Source organism: Mercenaria mercenaria, chromosome 1 (assembly GCF_021730395.1).
Source record: "Mercenaria mercenaria strain notata chromosome 1, MADL_Memer_1, whole genome shotgun sequence".
Lineage (NCBI taxonomy): Eukaryota > Metazoa > Mollusca > Bivalvia > Venerida > Veneridae > Mercenaria > Mercenaria mercenaria.
The window spans coordinates 75,562,659-75,583,605 of record NC_069361.1 but is presented as its reverse complement, the minus strand read 5'-3'; the positions used below and the strand labels follow the sequence as shown (position 1 = coordinate 75,583,605).

At 33.2% G+C, this 20,947-nt stretch overlaps 2 protein-coding genes across 2 annotated transcripts in view; both read left to right on the top strand.

Moving 5' to 3' along the window:
- Positions 1-20,947, top strand: part of LOC123533700 (gephyrin-like) — a 473,298-nt gene that overhangs the window by 199,271 nt on the left and 253,080 nt on the right. The window lies entirely within an intron of this gene.
- On the top strand, positions 7,498-20,133 carry LOC123533717 (D-beta-hydroxybutyrate dehydrogenase, mitochondrial-like). Its single transcript, XM_053551177.1, has 7 exons — positions 7,498-7,843; positions 9,663-9,863; positions 12,820-12,972; positions 15,046-15,239; positions 16,147-16,392; positions 18,406-18,527; positions 18,841-20,133. Exons 1-6 carry the CDS (start codon positions 7,651-7,653, stop codon positions 18,481-18,483), a joined length of 1,065 nt encoding a protein of 354 aa, XP_053407152.1. The 5' UTR covers positions 7,498-7,650; the 3' UTR covers positions 18,484-18,527; positions 18,841-20,133.

The following is a 20,947-nucleotide window of genomic DNA, read 5'->3' as shown; positions in this document are numbered from 1 at the left end:
CTCGCCAAAGATTCAAACAAAACTTACTTTTAGCAAAAGGAGATTAAATTCCTGAGAACTAATTTATATTGCTTTAAGTAAAATTTATCAATTGATTTCCAAAATTACGAATTATTCGGTGATTTAAACCAATGCAATGAATGTAGGTATGTACTGTACATGATTATTGTTTACCACATCAGTCATCTGCACAGCATAACGCGCAAGCGATAAAACCAATAACATTACACGACTGTGTATTGTGATATATCTGCCATTATTTTGGTCTTGCAGAGTATTGACAGTTATACAGCTAAAATAATCCAGCTTCAGCTGTTAATGTTATGGATCTCTAATGGATGTGACTATTAGAATATAAAAATGGCTTCAGTTAAGTTATGGTAGCCAGAACTAACGTTTTGACTTCCCCGTCACAACTTTACATACCAATCTGATCGTCAAATTATGTTGACTACATGTAATACAAAGCTTGAAATACTGTTCTTAGGTATTTCTGGTATTTCCTATGAACAAATCATAGAGTCTGAATAAAAAAATAAAGTAGATACATGAAAATTGTCAGATCATAAACACTGATAAAACATGTTAATTGTTATGCCAGTAATCAAAACTTATTACGAGTACCTTTCCTGTGCGGACTGCCTGTGGAAAATATAACTTCGATTGCTGAAATAACTGTCAACAAATTTTCTCCAGAGATCTGTCGCTCATATTTTTCCGTAGTCCCTGAATGTGTATCCAGAATAGCACACGTTATGGTACGGAGTGTGTTTAACTTTCAATTCACGTAAATGATCCCGATGATGATTACCAAAAATAACAGGTTTCGAGTACGAATTAAGATCAACGCAACCTGAATCTGATAAATATAAACAAAGTTGGTCTTCTGCAATCATTTATTATGATTCCTAACGATAAACCATTTATATAGCACGACAATGACACTGAAAACTCGTGGCAAAGACAGCTCTCCGCCATAATTGTTTTTAAATGTTGCCTATATCTCCTCTGTGAAGATCATCAAAGGGGGATAAATCAGTAGCAGAAAGGGAAATAAGCTTTATATTAAAATCGCGTTTATGGGGAAACTAGATAGATTCCCAAATATGTTATTGATGTTTATGTAAGTTAAATTTTCTGCCAATTTAGCCCAATATATCAATTTATGCAAACCAGATGCATATTCAAATAACATTTACCAAAAGTAAGCACCTTTTAAACACTTTTTTGTTACATTTAAGGGCCTTAATGATGTATTATAAATCGTTTCGGCTGGTATCGTGAATGTTGAGTGAATGCTGAACACGAGTTAAACTATTTTGATGCATATCAATATAAAAAATATAGATGTTAAATGATATTATGGATAAAAATCAAATTACTGTACCAAGCGTCCGAGTATGGCAGGATTTTGTGACTTTCCTAAAAATACAGTTCGTTTCTATGGCAACCAGTTATCAAATTGAGGTTATAAATGTTTTTTATTTATTACATCTATCCTATCATTGTATGGCAGGAGTTTGAAGAAAATGCTTGACTATGCGTGGCACAATTTTCTCAGTGGTTACAGAGAATGACTGTTAAAATGTAAATTTGATTATAAAGAACGGCTATGAAAGTGTCTGTGAATTCTAATTTTATATAATGTTTAACAAAATGTGCAAAGTTACATTATCTGAACGCGTTAAAGTTTCTTTAACCTGAATCACAAATGGCTATTAAAACTCCTTTCCTGTTTGCAGAAAATGCTTCTAGAGTTCTTTAATCAAAATATATCGGATTATTTTATGAATGATATATGTCGGTGAAAATATTAAGTTAAAAAAATGTGGTAAAAACAGATTTCAATTATGTCTTTTTATGTCTCGTTTCTCAATTTTGTTTAGTAGTCGCCGTCGACCGTAAACTCGCGACTATATTTGATCATGGTAAAATAACCTCTAAGAAGATGTAAAATATTTTTAAGTAATTTCGCGAAATCTATATCTATACCACCCACAATTATAGAAAGCATCAATATCAATACTTTTACTAGGGGAACAGTATTGAAATATTTAAAAGAAATATCTTTACCGTTTTCTGGTATGATATTAATCTATTTTTTATCACTCATAATCTGGAAACTACAGATGCGTTTCATTATTAATATACACTACAATATTTCGAAATAAATTGAATCATGGAACGTTTCTAAGGGCTAGTACATAATAACGAGGCTTTAAGTGCTTGTAAAAACGTCATTGTAGCTGAGAATTATCATACGGATTCAAAAAAAAAAAAAAAAAAAAAAAAAAAAAACGTAAATGGTCTGTAAATGATCAAATCGCTGTATAACCATATTAAAATATTAAAGAGAAACCAATCAAGAGACTCGTGCTAATTTTATGACTATATTAATATACTTTTCCTTAAATGATAAATTGAATATTATGTTACCATTTAGGCCAGTACAAACTGTATATGTCTTAAAACCTAAAATCAAAGTTTACACCATTGTGGATGGATAAGCACAGATTTGAAGACATGAATTGTATTATGTGTTTATGTTTCAAGATATCTAAACTATGCACTATAATTGTTTCACATAGCAACTATGCTAGATTTTACAAACCCTCAACGTGAATATTTTATCATACAACGATGTGATTCTAAGCATAGGCTGGCACCTACACAGAACAACCGACATACTATAACCCTGCACGGGGGAATTATACATCCTCAGTTTGTGTTTCGAGCCTACAGATGTAAAAGACAAATAGATTTAGGCAACTGATGAAATGAGAAAGCGTTACTATATATACTTCGAAAAGGGGCATCATGAATGTTTTAACGATAAATCTAAATCTATTGAGGCTAAATTTGAAAATTTAAAAAGTTAAAGTTACCATCCAGTTTTTAAAACGACGTATAATTGCCTTTTTGTAGCGGTCACCGGAAACCTATATGGGCAAAATCTCGATGACGACTGCTGGTATTTTTTTCTGGAAGAATAGTGAAGTATACAAGAGACACTCCAATTTCAAAAGCTTTCATAGTTCTCAAGCATACAAGGTGTAAAGCACCCATAGATGAGACTCATCCAAATGCTGGTAATATTAGATAAAGGAGCCTTGGGTTGAACTCACAAAGCCTTGTTTCGTAGTAAGACAGTGTTACATCTTGACCACTCCTGTATATGACATCAGTCGTATTGTCTGATATTTGAAGAGAAATCAAGGAGACATCATGTTACGGAAAGTGGATCAGCAGTCGGTGTTTGTCTCTTTCAAAGGCGACTGGTTAATCACTATTCCAGCGCGTAATTACTTCAAATAATTTAAGACTTGACTCAGCTATGGGCGATGCAGTTTTAGAATCAGTCACACGCGACATTCCGGATATATATTCGTTGAACATATCATGAACGTACTACTGTAATAAAATCTCAACTGAAAACAGCAAAGTAACTGCGAAAGGTGATATATTATTGATTGTAAATCACTGCAACATAAGGAAAATACAACACTCATTCTTTTTTTTAAAAGGAGGCTAAATTAGGAATGATATGTTACAGCTAACAATTTACTTTGATTCAGATACTAGGCATCTTCTTATGTATTTTAGTTAGACAAATTGTCAAACTTTATATTCAAATTTTAAATCACTTACAATAAACAATATTGTGACCCCTGGAAGAAAACAAGAATCTTTAGAGGTGAAATTGCGTATCCGTCAAAACTGTGAAACAAACCAAGCTCGGAATATTTCTTGGTCTCGGCTCCTTACATCACAGTTTTAAATTGTGTTAGCAATATGTCATTGTGCCGTGTTGGTTCATCTTACGATCGGTCATATGTCCTTGAAACCTGCACTAATTTGTAAGACAGATAACATTTAATTTTAGGTGAAGAAAATTCTTACGATTTTATTGGTCAAAATGACAAGTAATATTTAGCATGTAATTTTAGAAAAATATACTCTCAAAATAATAGCACTGACGTTTTGATTTCTGTTTTACATCTCAATAGCGTCATTACGCTACAGTAACTGTGAAATAATTTTTATTCACGTAGGACGAATTTTCGCGTATTTCCTGAACGATGCGCGAATTTAAGACCGCGCTATCAATAATCCGTTTAATACATAAATATAAGTTTCATAATTCATTTCCTTTACGAAATATTATGTATATTTTACGCTAGTTGATTTCAGTTTTTCTCAAAATGTTACAATTTGAAATTTTAATACGCGAATTTAAGACCGTGCGAAACAGTTACTGTCATTTTTGCCGTTTGCACGAAATTTCATGTCGGCGAATTCAAATGATTTCACAGTTACTGTATTTGTTCAAAAGGAACAATTTTTACCTTTGATCGTTTAATCATTTTAAATTATTTTTACATTTTTTAAGTAATACATTTATAACATTTATTATTTCTCGGGTTTTATTCTAGCGTTTACAAATTCTCCTGAGTGTGCAGTATATTCAATTAGGTTGACTAAGCGTTAATGAGAAATATAGAAATCAGTAAGACTAAAAAGACAGATAACGTAAGGCGAGGGCATAACTGATTTATGCAATAGACAAGTTTGAAACTTCTGATATTAGAACCAAATTCTAATATGATCCGTAGCGTTTAACATATATCGTTATCACCTAAACATAAATCTACGGCGAAATATAGCTGTTTCATTCCACCCCACGATTGTAACATGATTGTGAGATTCTACTCTGCTTCCGTTGTATGCCGACTACATACTCAACTTTTTCAGTGCTACGTAGTGGTAATAAAAAGTCATCAAATTTTCTGAAACAAACAATTTCTAACTGATGCATTTATTTGTTTATACTTTTCCCGTAAGAAAATGTTTCAGGCAGACTACACAGTACCGATATCTGGTCGTGTAGATCTACGCTGTTTACAATTTCTGCGTTGTAGGCATCATAAATGTCAACTATTTTTAAATTCTACCTTGACAGTAAATAAATTATTATTTATGCTCCAATCTTCCAGACTCAAATGTTTACGTGTTTATATGCCGCAATATTCTGGTGTGTATGTTGCAGTGTCATCATAAGTGACGTGTACTCCAACCTAAGATGTTATTGAAAATAACATGTTCATAGCCACTTAATACTTTAATTAAAATTAACTGAATATCAGAAAATTCCATCATACAACGCGTTCCATTGTGTGGAGGCTTTTATAATAGCATATGACCAGCCGAATGACGTATCGAGCTTAAATGTAGTGCTGTAAAATGCGAAGAATTTGCGTGGTTAGAATCGAAATAATAGTCTATATGTTCCAATAATTTTATCAGTTAATAATATATGGGCAGTCGTTCGGATGCGAATATTAAATCACTCGTGCTACTCACTCGTGATTTAATCATAACGCATCCGAATTCCTGCCCATATTTTATTAACTGATACAATATAGGGACATATTTATTATTTCTTAATTAAAGGTAGAAAGATGTTAAACTGAGCGAGTTCAATATAACCTAAAGATATTTTTAGGTACCACTACTGGATGCACATGCCATTAAAAGGGTCATGAAATTAGCCTTAATTTTTTCAAACGTTTTTAACAGAGTTTTAACAGGTCACCATTAAAATTCACCCATTACTTCTTACTATTTAATGGGATTTTCATGACCATAGTTTTAATGCCATACATTAAAAAGCCATGAAATAAGTATATTAAAACCCTGGTAAAATATACCTTGTTAAAATGACTTTGATGACCATGAAAAGCTGCTTAAAATAAACCATTAAAATAAGTTAACAGGCTCCTTAAAACTCCATGAAAATATTTAATTGGCATGAAATTAATGTGCCAGTAAAATGTATCCCTTAATACCACATTAATTAGTAAGAACTAATGGGGCCATTATTTTTTTAATACTCTGTTAATGGCCGTTAAGTATTAAAAACCTGATTAATGGTCTCATTAAATATGTCGGATTCAATTTTAATGGGTTCGTAATATTTTAATGTTATATCAAATTAAGGGCCATGAAAATTTGCCATCAGAATTAGACATCTTAAGGTAATCAACTTCATATTGATATTTGCCGTATTGATTTAAACTACGTATTGCTACACATGTAATAGTATCTATACATATGTAGTGTTTTGTAAAATGATAGAAGAATATTTGTTTCTTCTTTTTTCTCTCATTATTTTGTAATGTAAACACATGTAACAGCCTCGTACAAACATTTGTCATATTGTATCCTTATTCTGTCATATGTTCATATGAAATGAGAAAATAAATGGATATTGTATTGTATTGTGTTGTACTGAGAAGGGTTTACAGGTACCGGTTCAATAGATCAAGTGACCATGTGGGTAGTTTTAACTATTCAACATTATAATATTGACATTCTGACCATGTTTTTATTGGTGCAGGCATTAGGCATCAGATGTATTCAAAAAGCAACTGTTGATGACAATGTCAGCGCACAATGGGCAATCACAATTTAGCTCTACTTCAGTACTTTGTGCTCAGGTGCATGCACTTAAACAGCTAAGAGCAAAGGTTTGAGGGATTGCATCACAAGTAGCTCCCCCCCCCCCTCCCCAATCAAGCGTACCACACTCTTTGATTCATTGAAACGAAGAAGCGGTTGATCTACCCACGCCCCAAATGAATTTAAATCAGACTGTATATCTTTACAATCATGTGTACTGTTCACTTCTCTATAAACCCTAGTAAATTCCTTACCCCACCCATTTTCTTATACAAATGCTGATTATTTGGACAAGAAAAACAAAAAAACAGAAAAAGTGGCATGCATCAATACATATTTACCCTTACCAAAATAATGTAGATTGATGTTATCAAATAAATTAATATGTTTTCATCCGACTTTCATTGAAATAAATCCGATTTTTGTAGGAACACAATTTGGCAAACATTTGAAAAAAAATGGCGTAACGATCAGGAATAACTTTAGGACTAAATAACATCGATTATCACGATGTGTGGTAGTATGTATTATGTGATTAAATCCTTTAGGCAATATGGACTGGAATATAAGCATCAATGATGCAAGCGAAAACAAAAAAAATATTCGAATCACATTTACAGAATGTGGATATAGGCATCAATTGCATTAGGGTCATTAAGTTACTTTAATGAAATCGTAAGAGCTAATATAATGCATTAATTAAGGGTCATGAATATCCTGTTAATTCAAAACATACAGATTCACTATTTTTTCAAAGCATTACTTTACACAACTAAATTTTTAATGGCATGATTCATGGTCAAAAATGGGTGTTTTAATGGTATTTTAACATGTTACCCATTAATATTGTGAAACCTGTTAAATAAAGTGATGCAAGAATTAATGGGGTGAATAAACGGTTTTTCCTATTTTAATGGATATTTTACAGGGTTTTAAACCATGTTTAATGGTATGTGCATCCAGTAGTGTACATGTATAGCACGGTATTTGAGATAAAATTGGAAGTAAAATGTTTAAAACTGTAAGGTTGTGTTAACAGTGTATACACACAAGGTCAACACATAAAACAAGATAAACTACACTTTGTACAACACCGATAGAAGGGTTCACACAATATAGGCAATAAACAGTGTATTTGTATTTATATACTTGTATGCTCATACGAAAAAGTTTGATGTGGAATTTACAAAAATGAGATACGAAACATATAGAAACTTGTTTGTAATTTCCATTATATTTTTGCCATACATGTTTACAAAATATTTCTTAATATGTTCTCTTACGTATTTTGTTTACAAAATCATTCGGTATGTTTTGGATCAAAGAACAACTAGAAGAATTTCGGCAAATGGAAGAGGAGTTTTCATTACCGGATGTGATACAGGTAACAGTTTTGATACAACATTTTACTTACCTCTTGATGACCATTATATAAATTTAGAAATTGCAGACACTTTTATAGCCTTCCGCCCTGTTTAAATATAAATTTTCGTTATATAAATTACCCCATAATCATTACAAGAGTCGGATATACTATGCACATTTAATTAAAATTGTGTGCATTAAGTATACATTTAAGATACGTTTCAGATACCCTGCTGAATAATTTGGCTAAAACATGCGGTGTAACACTAATAATTTAAAAGCATTATTTTAAAGTCGATTTAGGCCACGTTTTAAGTGTATTTAGTCAGAAAGTTATAACGAGATCTCCGATTTATTCATTTTTTCAATGTATACTGCCTGCTGTTGATGGAAATAAAATTAATTAAAACAAAAATGTCATATAACTTAGGTTAGTGTTTACATTTATTAAAACATGGTTCTGGTATATGTAATTTTGATTCAAATTTATCCTTTATGAAAAATGAGAGAGTGTGCATGAAATAGGGAAGTACTCTTTTATATGCATACAACATGACGTCAACAGGTTATGTTACATTGCCCGAAGAACAATATAGTAGCACGTACAGGACTGTGGAATCATTTTGCATTTTGCGGCCTAATAATTAATTCTGGTCATGCCAGTTATCACCATTCTGTCATATCATTTTATATCTGACATGTCTTACATACAAAATAGTTGGTTAGATATAGTTCTTTTCTGGAGCATGTATAGCTACGTAAAATCAGTATTTATTTCCTTGCTTTAATGAAAAAAAAAAAAACATTATTATTTTTCATACTCTTATCTATAACCATGATTGACATATGCCTCACTTTTAATTCAGTTTATTGTTAATATACTTCTTTGTGTAATACAGCACATTATTCTCGAAAAACAATACATCTGCCTTTGTGTGCAAATATTTGGTTCAGTTAGAACAGTGTTGGTTCGATTAGTTTACTTGTGCTAGTTTTTGCTTACTATACTGAAACCTAATTTTAAAATTTCTGTTCATTTGCTATTTTGTTTTCGCTACACCGAGCTACAGATCGTATGGCTACTTTGCAGCTGGTGGAGGAAGACCATTATTTCCGGCCAAAACTACTGACTTCTTGAAGCGGCATCATGGCTGTCTCACACGAAAGTTACCTTTTTACACGTTAATTTTAGATTAAGAAATAATTTAAATCAAAACAGTGTTATAACTCTATTTACGCACGATGGACAGTTACACGTCGAGCGTAATAATTTCACAGGGCGTAGCCCGTGATAATCAGTTCGTACAACGTATAGCTGCCGGGGCGTATAAATAGTGTTTAAATACGGTTTTACTACAAATTATTTCGATTCTAACAAGTATTTTACTGTAAAATTTAGATAAAATGTGACAAAACTGTTTCTTCGCAGATTTGTGGCGCCAAAATGTAGGTTGCCACGCCCCTTCCTTTATATTCGCCTGGACCGAAAATGGTAATACATCTTGTGATGATTTATTTTGCTCAGCGAATTACCAACTCAGTGTGTGTGTAAATTGATCAAAATAGTTGTGTTATGTGACATTCCATTTAAACGTGTTTTAAAATAAAATATTTAATAAAATTTGAAAGCGCTATTTCTCGATGCGTATATGGCGCTAAATATCACCTCGACATGACGTCAACATAATATTGTTGTGATGATTTAAGCATTGCCTAGTCATATAAGAATAAGACTTAATGCCAGATTGCAAAATTTTAATGTTTTCACAATCATTTGACTATGTTACGTTGAACTTCGTATTAAGACATTGCCTTTTACCAATTTGAACTAATTGTAGGACTTGGCTACTTGTTTGCAAAGCATTTCGATGAGATTGGCTTTACCGTGTTTGCTGGATGCTTACACAAAGAAGGCGAAGGAGCAGTCACCTTGCGATCACAGTCGTCGAATAGGCTTCATGTAGTCCCCATTGATATCACAGATGATAAAAGTGTTGAAGAAGCCTTTCAATATGTGACACAAAATATGCCCAGTACTGGCAAGTATTTTACATGTTACACCAAATTTAATTTTAGTCAGATCACTTTTAGTAGCACATTGTATATCCACTGTATATAAACAAAACTGTATCCAACCGGATGTTGCGAGCTGATTTTGACAGATTACACGAATCGAGCGGTCACCGACTACAGTAAAATGTAAATTTTAAGAAGTTTCTTCGGAATAAACATCAATTAAATGATATAGTCGTATCCAGCAGAGATGTTTATTCTTTCGGGTGTCTTATTTGCTGTCACACATCGTAATATTTGTGCGAAAACGGTATCACCAAAGATCACACCATCGTGTTTCGACCGGCAGCGAAAAACGAGCGATTTGCTTGTACTGGAATATGAAAAGGAGAAATATTAACCTGTCAAATTCACAAGTTGATGTATAATCTCGCATTTATCATATAATTCGCATTGGAATTGAAATAATTCACGAAAATATTGTACAAAACTTTAGACAGGTATTCTGTCTATACTGTATGATCTCTTTCGCAAACAAAAGTTATCATCTGTATCTTTCTTGTGAGGAGTTTGTATCAATAATTGCGAGATATACTGGTTGATTATGAGAAATTTGTATCAATTCTTGTGAGCTGCAGTTCTGATTTTGTCGTGTTTTAGCGTTTTCCTCGGCCAAAAAGTAGTTTAACCCTTAGCCTGCTGCAGGCGAATTTAACAGCCTTTGCAAACAGCTTGGAACCAGATCAGACGCCGATTAAATCGGCGTCTGATCAGGTTCCAAGCTGTTTGCTACTCTGACAATATTTCTTCCAATTTTGGAGCAAATTGAATGAACTTTACAATTTTAGCAGACGACATTTCCAGCAGACGACAATTTATCTAGCATGCTAAGGGTTAAACAACTAATCAAAGTGTACGGTTTACACGTAACATGGTACGTTATAATCAGTGGTTGTACCAACATCCCTGACCTGACAGAATGTCAATCGAATATTGGAAATAAATATTACCTGTATTTAAAAAAGGAACCAAAAACAGCATACAGAAAGTATGACTGATGCTTTGTATTGTTCATTCACTTATATATGAACATATTCAATTTTGAACAAATCAGTTCTGTATTGGCAATGAAACCGAAAGGAGAAATATATAATAATTTGAGCCTGTCTCTGGGATGTTTGGCGCTTATAACATGCTGAAAACTAAACAATTATGTTTGCACTTCAACAGATGATTCCAAAAGTGACATATCTTCGAAAAAAGCATTTAAGTCTTCCTCTTCTTTTTGAAATTCATTGAGTTTTTCTAAATTCTTGTGAACATCTTTAATTGGTGTTGCTGTCTTCGGATTTTTTTTTATTGGAGATTCATTTGGCATGTTAGAAACTCGAATAGTTTTTTCTCATTATTTGGTACAATATGTTTTTGGAAGCGTTCACATCTTTTGGTATTATCTTAAAATCCTTTGTGTATGTTGATTTTTGCTTTCTTGAAGATTCATATTTGGATATTTTAATTTTTACACATTTTTTTCGTGCTTTTCTGTGCAGTGTGTGATGGCTGTGCTGAAGTCTTGGGTTAAAAATTGACAATATATACAGTCGTATTCCTCCATGCCCTGCAAAAAACCAAACTTTCGTTTTAACCAATCATTTGTTCCTTTATAGAAATTAATACATAATCGCGATAGAACAAGCAATACGTCATACAGAATCAGCAATAATTGATTCAAAATCGCGATGAAAACTACCAAAAAGTCATACAGAACGAATATCTGTGCTCGCAAGAAAGCAGACAGGATCATTTCAATAAGTCATACATTCATTGTGCAACACCTAGCCTAACATTTTGACCATATACGCAATTTTAAAGAAGATACAAGTTTTCCTATATCTGTGTTCGACCCCAGTATTCTCAAAAACAGTTTGTTTGCAGCCAATATTTCCTCTTTAACATATTTCAGACTCAAAAATAGGTTTCCGCACAGACATGACGTTTTTACTTGTGTAAACGCCGGTGATTTACCAAGATTTTATGACATACATGCCGAATGGGGTTACAAAAGATAGTGAGAAAGGAACAATTTTATCCTCGGTTCATGTTTAAAAAAGGATTTCTTGCTGTTCTGAAGCAGTTATCCTGTAAATCACAATAATCTACAACCAGTGCGTGGATTTACTACTGTCGCCATCAAAATCAGCTCGCAACATCCGGTTGGATACAGTTTTGTTTATATACAGTGTATATCAGTTCATGTAATCATGTAATTGAATGAATATGTAACTGAACGTTTGGTATAAAATTTGGGACTCATCTTGATAAAACAAATAAAGGTCAAGTTAATCTGGTGTTGGTTGCGAAACGGCAATTAACGTGATCATGTAATTGGTTGTTGCTTTTCCTTATGATACCCAATGCGCATTTCTGTATAAACAAGTTTATTTTTAGATACTAGCTTTAAAGGTAGAGAATCAACTTTTCTTAAATGTGTTTGTAGAGCTGCATTCACAGTTAAAGTTCATGGTAACTAATAAAATAATTTGTGACAATTCTTCCAGATTTTTAGTGTAAGTTCACATACTGTCTAAAACTATATATGTATTAGGTATGCACCATTTTAAAGCTGCCACAAGTACTGTGATACTTTGATCTAATTGATGATATTTTAGGTATGAATTTTGGTCTTATAACATCCGCAAAAAATTTTTCCTCAATTTCGGAAATTTTGAATCGTGTGCAATATTGAAAGTTGGACCATTGCAGTCTGATTCTATAAAAAAATCCAATAAGACTTCAACCATTATTTCATTCGTATAAACAGTAGGTTCTTTTTAAAACTGGTTTATGTTTTTGTCTTAAATTATGCAAATAAATCAGACAGTACCTCACTCAAGCAGTCATGCATGCGGTATTAACTTGGAAGTAGTGTCACATTGTGACTGACTCATAAGTATAAAGTGTTTACATTTTTGTCTACGACAGGTCTATATGGTGTAATTAACAATGCAGGAATGAACATGTATGGAGAGGTGGAGCTGACGCCGATTTCTATTTACGAAAAAGGCTTTAACGTGAATTTTTACGGAGCCATTCGTGTAATGAAGAAATTTCTTCCACAAATAAGGCAGACTAAAGGTAAACAACGTGTTTTGTGATATATTAGTTTTCATTTCATCGCGTTTGAAGGTGGTATTTAAGAACAATCATTATTTACCACAATCCGTATCTAACCCAAAAGGATTACGCGAAATTATTTAATTTTTGCCATATGTAAACATAATAGAGATAAAGCTTGTGTAAAAGTCTATGAGAGAGAGAGAGAGAGAGAGAGAGAGAGAGAGAGAGAGAGTGTGTAGATAAACTATATAACAGTGACACATATGTCTTATTTAAAAAGCTTTTTTTTCTGAATGGCCAAATTAACACTTCCTTCTTGATAAGCCTTTGCAGTTGTTATAATTATTATTTGATTATTGTTTTTTGTCAAATAAAATATTTGCATTAATATGCATATCATGTTAAAAACAGCGTAATGTTGATCAAAGTGTCATCTGTAAATTACTAAATAATACTAGCCTGAATTGCGTTAAAAATAATGAATATCCTTCTGCAAAACGACTCTTGTAGTGGTAACTATTGAAAAAAAGAAAACACGAAAAATAACAATTTTAGCCACTGGTTCCCATGTGATTTGCACAAAATGTGTAGGCTAAAACTAGAATAGCTCCGTAGAGTTATCTAATAGCTAGTATAAAATGTTTCTTTTATGACTTTATAAAGCAAATATTCATGACTGGAGTAGTCAAAATGAAATTAAAATGTTCTGTTGTGCTTTATTACCAGCTTCTGGTAAATAGCAACACACAAAACTTGTTTCATACACTCCTGTTCCGATCTCTATATTAAATTTGATATGCAAAATAATGGCTTTAGTCTCAATAACTGAATTACTGAGATGTTTCAAGGAGACGGTTTGAGGAAACACACAAAAACTAGATAAAATATTCTGAAATACAAAATTCCAAGAGCACTGATGTACTACGAAAGGCCATCTCGTCTTCTTTGAACAAAATTACCGTCAGTTAAGAGATAAGAAAACATTTGCCAATGTATGGACGATTGTGCGCCTATATGAACATAAATAGCAATGAATAGCGGTAACCATTTAGGAGGCTTGGTAATACATGGACATGTTTAAAATATGTACTAGGTGCCTTATGTGCACTTTCAGCATAACTGTGTACATTATACCCAAGAAGAATATACACGAATCGTAAACCATACGTATTTCATTCACACTTTTATTTTTCTAACACATTTGTGATCGATCTTATCTACACACTTATTAATGCTTATAAAAGGGCATATGCAATATTGGCCAAAATCGGCACTCAAATTATCAAAAACTTTTATGATCCAAAAAATAGACCACAAAAAGCAGAATGTCACTTTTAGTCCTCAACTTTTAGAAGACAGCAAATTGCTCTTCACCACTTCCCTCATTTGTTCCCAAACGCGTCGCAAAATACTCATGGTATGGCATGTTGGCTTTAAAAGGCCGGAAATGGGTACTACTATAATTATATGCTTTTTCAACACATTTGCTGTTAATTGGAGATGCAATTTACTATCCTGTGAACTTGTTTTGCCCTACATTTACATATTCATTTTTATGCATTTCATAGGGACAATTTGTACACGAAGAAACATTAACGACTAAGTCGTCAATAAACGACCTTTGCTTGAAATATCACGAGTGGTGTTAAAAAATACTCGGAAAAGTAATTGTTTATTTTTATTTCTGGTCCTATTGTGCTAAATTTGAAAATATGATGGATAAGAACAAACATCTGTTTGTATTAAATGTGAATATTTAAATTACAGATTTCGGAGCATGCACATTGTCTCAAAGGCAACTTCACTATCTCTAATGTAGCTTGAAAAATACGTAGATGCAAATAATGTTCTAGCGCTCGCAAAATAGAAAAAAGAGATAAAGTTGGCCAGATGACGTCACATGACGCTGCCACAGGGACTAGTATTAACTTATTATGAAAATGTTATTTTGACCTGACATTGATTTTTTATGTTTAAGGAAGAAATGACAGCACTTTTCCAGTATTCATTAAACACCACTCGTATAATAGAACATGTATACTTAAACAAAATACTTGTTACTATGATAGTTCTTGACATTTTTTATCTCAGGAAGGATTATTAACATTACGAGTGTTCATGGTCGGTTGAGCAGAGCATGTCAGTCTAACTATGAGACGGCAAAGCACGGGATTGAGACTCTCTCTGACTCTCTTAGATTGGAGATGAAAAAGTTCGATGTGAAGGTCATCGTCATAGAACCAGGAATGTATGGATTATGTACGTCGGTCCAGTCGAAGGAAATGGTAAATGCAAACTTTTATAAAACTATAATTTACCGCCAAACAAAAAAAATAAGCTCTTTACATAAACTTATTTTAAAATCATAGAATGAGAGCATAAAATAATTACATTTTCACAAATGAGCTATTAAACTTCCTGAATATGACATTTTCTTCTTCGGTACATTAGCATATAAATCTGCAGTGTGAAATAGTTAGTGATTTTGATTTTATTATCGAACACTTTTCGGGTATTGATCCGGCAGACGTAGATACAAAATGTACTCTATTCAAATGAATTCATCGTTTTTGTCTTAGTTGTGAAAACAAGTTTCTTTATTTTGTAAATGATGCTTTACTTTGGCAATGCACTGTAAAATGCAATATCGATACATTGTACTTTGTATGTACGTACATGTGCCAAGAGTTGTCATTATTTGTGACCACAGGTACAGGAATTATTATACAATCTTACGCAAAATAAAAAAATGTTTCTTTTTTAATTTTAGGAATAGATCTATACAGATAAACATTATTCAAGCTTCTGTCTATAGAATTTTAGGTGCTATTTCTTAATCTCATCATGTTAAAATACAGTTGAGGCCTAATTGCGCAAAGTCATTGTACACAAAGTATATGTTAAAATATTTGGTACTAAACAGAACTATGATAATACAATTGTAAGCTTGTACAATTTGAAATGTAACATTTCTGCACCACATTAACGAACTTTAATCGAAACTTATCAAAGAGGCAAATGAAATAGAAAAAGTGGAAGTTCCACAGGTCGCTCAAGTCGTACAATTTCATAAAAACTGAGTATTTCATCTAAGCTTGTACATGACAAAACAATATAATTTTCCAGTTTCGTTTCGGTAATGAACAAACAAGTACATTTGGTTTCTTTTTTCAAATATTTTTATTTCTGTAGACACAGAGAAACATAAATGAAGTAGAGGAGATGTGGAACAGCGCACCGAAACACATAAAGAAAGATTACACAAGAGAATACATGCTCTCGTGGTTGCCTAAACCTATGGCTGAGTGGCCACCGAAACACCATGCATCATTGCCAGTAGTATTGGCAGCTGATCATGCTATGTGCAGTGACACACCAAGACCAAGATATCTAGTAGATGGATATGGAAATCGACTTTCGTTTATAGATGATTTTGCGGTAATTTCCCTTGAAGGGGCTATCCTAAATCACAACAGCATTATCATTGTAGATATAAAATATGTAACAAATATAATAACGTTAACGTTGTTGTCAAAATGTATGTTTGCATATCAAAAATGAAAACTATAATATACTTTCAAATTCGCATGTGTTAAGGTCTTTAGTATTTATAATTTTGTAGAAAGGTTCATGTTATACATATGCTAAAATTACAATAATTACAATTCATGTATTTCGGTGTTTCCGCTTGTATAAGTCATTATTAGATGGTCTTATACGATCCGCTGCGTTTGATATACAAACAGATAAGAACAGAGACAACTAGAGCTATCACTAAAGGTGATGAATGTACCCCCCGCATGCACTGACACAGTACATTGCAATTTGACGCACACAAGATTGCATAATTATGTGGACTTTATGTATAAAGACTGTATGTATACAGTATAGTAACAAAAAACAAAGTGCCATAACTATGCAGAATATTTATCTAAAAGAATGTAACATGCACCATGCACAACTAGGGTTGGCACTGATCACTTGTGTGAAGTTTCATTAAGTTGTGTGCGAGGGTTTGAAAGATTAGGCGCGCACAAGATTGCATATGCAGACTGTATGTACATAGTATGTTAACAAGAAACAAAGTCCCAAAACTCTGCAATTTTTGTTGTTGAAAGAACGTGATATGCCCGATGCACAACTGATGTTGTTACTGATCACTTGTGTGAAGTTTCATTAAATTGTGTCAAGGGGATGAGGAGAGATGGTGCGCACAAATTGTGTCTATGTATATAGTATAGTAACAAAAAAACAAAGTCCCGTAACTCCGCAAAAAAAATTCTGAAAGAACCAAACATGCCCCATGCACAACTACTGTTGTTACTGTTCCCTTTTGTGAAGTTTCATTAAATTGTGTCAAGGGGATCAGGAGAGATGGTGCGCACAAGATTGTGTCTATGTATATAGTATAGTAACAAAAAACAAAGTCCCGTAACTCTGCAATTTTTTTTCTGAAAGAAACTAACATGCCCCATGCACAACTACTATTGTTACTAATTATTTGTGTGAAGTTTCATTAAACTGTGTCAAGGGGATGAAGAGAGATGGTGCGCACAAGATTGTGTCTATGTATATAGTATATTAAAAAAAACAAAGTCCCATAACTCTCCAATTATTTTTTCGGAAAGAACCTAACATGCCCCATGCACAACTTCTATCGTTACTGATCACTTGTGTGAAGTTTTATTAAATTGTGTCAAGGGGATGAGGAGAGATGGTGCGTACAAAATTGTGTCTACGGACAGACAGACAGACAGACAGACAGACAACCTGAAACCAGTATACCCCCCCCCCACCCCTTACAACTTTGTTGTCGGAGGTACAATAAAATATAATACGAATTATCACATGTTTGACGTCGCTGGAGTGAAATAAAGTCATTACAAAAATTTAATAATACACTAGTGAAATAAAGCTTTGACGTTGACATCGTTTATTTATAGGAGACATTGGGCGAATTTACTTGGTCTATTAATTTTGATGTTTCGATAGGAAAATCTTACAATGTGATAAAAAGAATATTACATTTGTGTCTTTCCATATTGAATTTATTAAACTCGTTGAATAAAATTGATAAAATGCTCGGCAGAGCCTAGCATTTTATCATTTTATTTCAACTTGTAAATATCTTCTATATAAGGCACTATCGTAATCGGGAATCGATCTTTGTTCAATTCATTCAAATTAAAATTGAAAATGTATGTTTACGAACAATGTGCTTTAAAGTCACTTTCTTCTAGAAAATGTGTAACATATTTATGACAGATACTGTTTGTGTTATGACGCTAATTTTCTCCTATTTTAGCCGTTATGACGTGACTTTCCCGACCTGATTGGCCATGCCACTTTTCCAGATTTATTGGCGACGATAAATGCTCTTAATATTGATATAAATGTTTCCTGTGCTATTTTATAGTTCATATGACTGCTTTTTCACCTCTTTGTTTATAGGTACAAGCTAGGTTACACAATATATTGCCGACGTGGATTGTTGATATGTGGAAGGTTGCTGATCACATGAAAAATTAACGACAACTGTACTAGGTAGATCAATTACAAAGCAGAGAAATTAGGTAAGACATTTGTCTGACTACAAAAAGTCTTGTATTGTTTCCTTCTTATATATGCGGATGCGTTTTCTCAAAGAAATAAATAAATGTTATTATCACAGTCATCTTAATAAAACAATAAAAACATGAATGGCAAATTGCGACAGCAATAGTCCGTGTTGTTCATTTTAAATAGGAACAAGAACTTTTCTCTGCAAGTTTTCTTTCTTGGCTTGTTATTTTTTTCTACCAATTTATGTCGCCCATATGAGCGTATTATGAACAAAGATTTTCTAGATAAATTATTGACATCAAAGCTATTTATTTCAAATTGCAGTTTAAAGCAGATATAGCGTCCAGTTTGCCGCTGACCGACAAGACACAATAAAAACAGGACGGCAGCTTACTCGGGGATCTTGCAATGGATGTACTACTCGAATTAATGAATTTCTTATAACAGATGTATTATCATATGTGACATCAGTTGCCTACAGCAATGCTGCTTAAGATAGCAAAACAGTTTATATTCATTGTAACCAAAACATATGTATGGAAACAGTCAACGTATAAATCATTGTTCGTGTACCAATGTTTTAAGCTTCTCAAAATTTACTGAAACTACATTTTTACATTGATCTACTATCTGATTATAATATATATCGCACGTAGCGTAAAGGCATGTATTTTCTTTACTAAATTCTTTCACTTTGTTTGGAATAGAGAAATTTACTACATGCAACAAGGTGCATCTACAAAGGTTTTTATCTTCTAAACCGTTTTATGTAAAACATGAAAAATATTGTGTAAATAATACATATCGGAATATATAATTCTAGTACATAAATTCTGTATTAGGCCGAAAGAATTATATATTACAAAGTTGACTACTACTGAACAATATAAATGTTTTGATGCTTTTTTGAGACATTAATTCTACAGTTATTTCGTATAATTGTTTGTTCAGTTTAACGTCACACTGTACCAGTTATAGGTCAATCTTATCTTTATGGAAAATCTCCGAGACTTTCTTCAGGCACAGGTTGGCGATTGGGTAGAACTACTGACCTTCGCAAGCCAGTTGAATGTCTTCCTCACATGAAAGATTTCTACACCATAAACAAGATTTCGAACCAACAGCAGTGAGGGATAAGTGTTTTCGATGCATGCCTCAACTTTAAACAGTCGGCCATTGAAATACAAAACTGAATTCGGGATTTAAAAGTAGTTACTTTTACATTTTATCTAATGATTGAAATTAACAGGTAAAGAGAAATGGTTCTTGAAAATTTTAGACAGGCACGAAACGATCAATTGACATACATGATCAGGCTAGTTTCAATATGTAATACGTGACCGATTCAGTTTAATTTTATCATAAGCATTTTAACTATGATTAATTTAAGCAATTATAAATCAAATACTACAAGTATATGTTTCTTTTTAATCACATTTTTTCAGCATAACATATATTTGTCCTACATAAACACGAACATGCCATTAAACAAGTTTATTGTTGCAGATAAGCAGTCGGCACATGCACATCGCAGATATACATAAATTGCTAGAAGTAGAATTTAGAGATCCTAAAGTGGCTGTTAAACTTTACATTTTAAAATCAGAAACCAGTTGAGATATGTGTTTGTTATTATGATACACCCACATTATGGTTCATTTCAAAACGTGAAAATGGTTATGCGTTCAACCGGCTATGCGCCTCTTGTTCTGTAATGAACTTGCGTCGCCTCGGCAATTTCTTTCAAGAAACGAAGTAATTAAGCTAGTACGGATGCTCAGCGATTCCACAAAAAATGCCCAACCATGTCTGAAACAATGCCATGAGAAGCACCTGTGGTCTGTATCATTATCAGAAGTTGGAATGTCGCCATATGACCTCAAATTGTGTCGAAGTCACTAAAAATCAAAACGAAACATACAAACAAACGAAGCGTAAACAGAATATTCTTTAACACTACTAATAGTCGTGTTCCTTTCAATGCAAGATCACATATCTTTATCTGACGATTGTTTTACAATTCATTTTGTAATATTTTTACTTTCTCCGATATAAACGGAACCCTGCTAGGACCATGTCGTTTCGAATTGTCGAGCGTCCTTTCGCGTTGTCGCGTGTCGCATCGCGTTGTCGTTTGTCGTTTCGCATTGCCATGTGTCGCGATTCCAGCACAGTTACGACGCAGTACATTTCAAGACGACAATGCGAAATATCGATTTGCATTGTTGAGTGTCGCGTCGCGTTATCGCATGTCGTGTTGCATTGTCGCGCGTCGCGAGCAGCAAAAAAGGCAGACACGGCAATGCGACATGATATCGCGACAATGTGACACGACAACGCGACACGAGATCGCGATAATGCGACACGACACACGACAATGCGACGAGACAATGAGAAATATCGCGTTTTTGAAAGGCGACAATATGACATG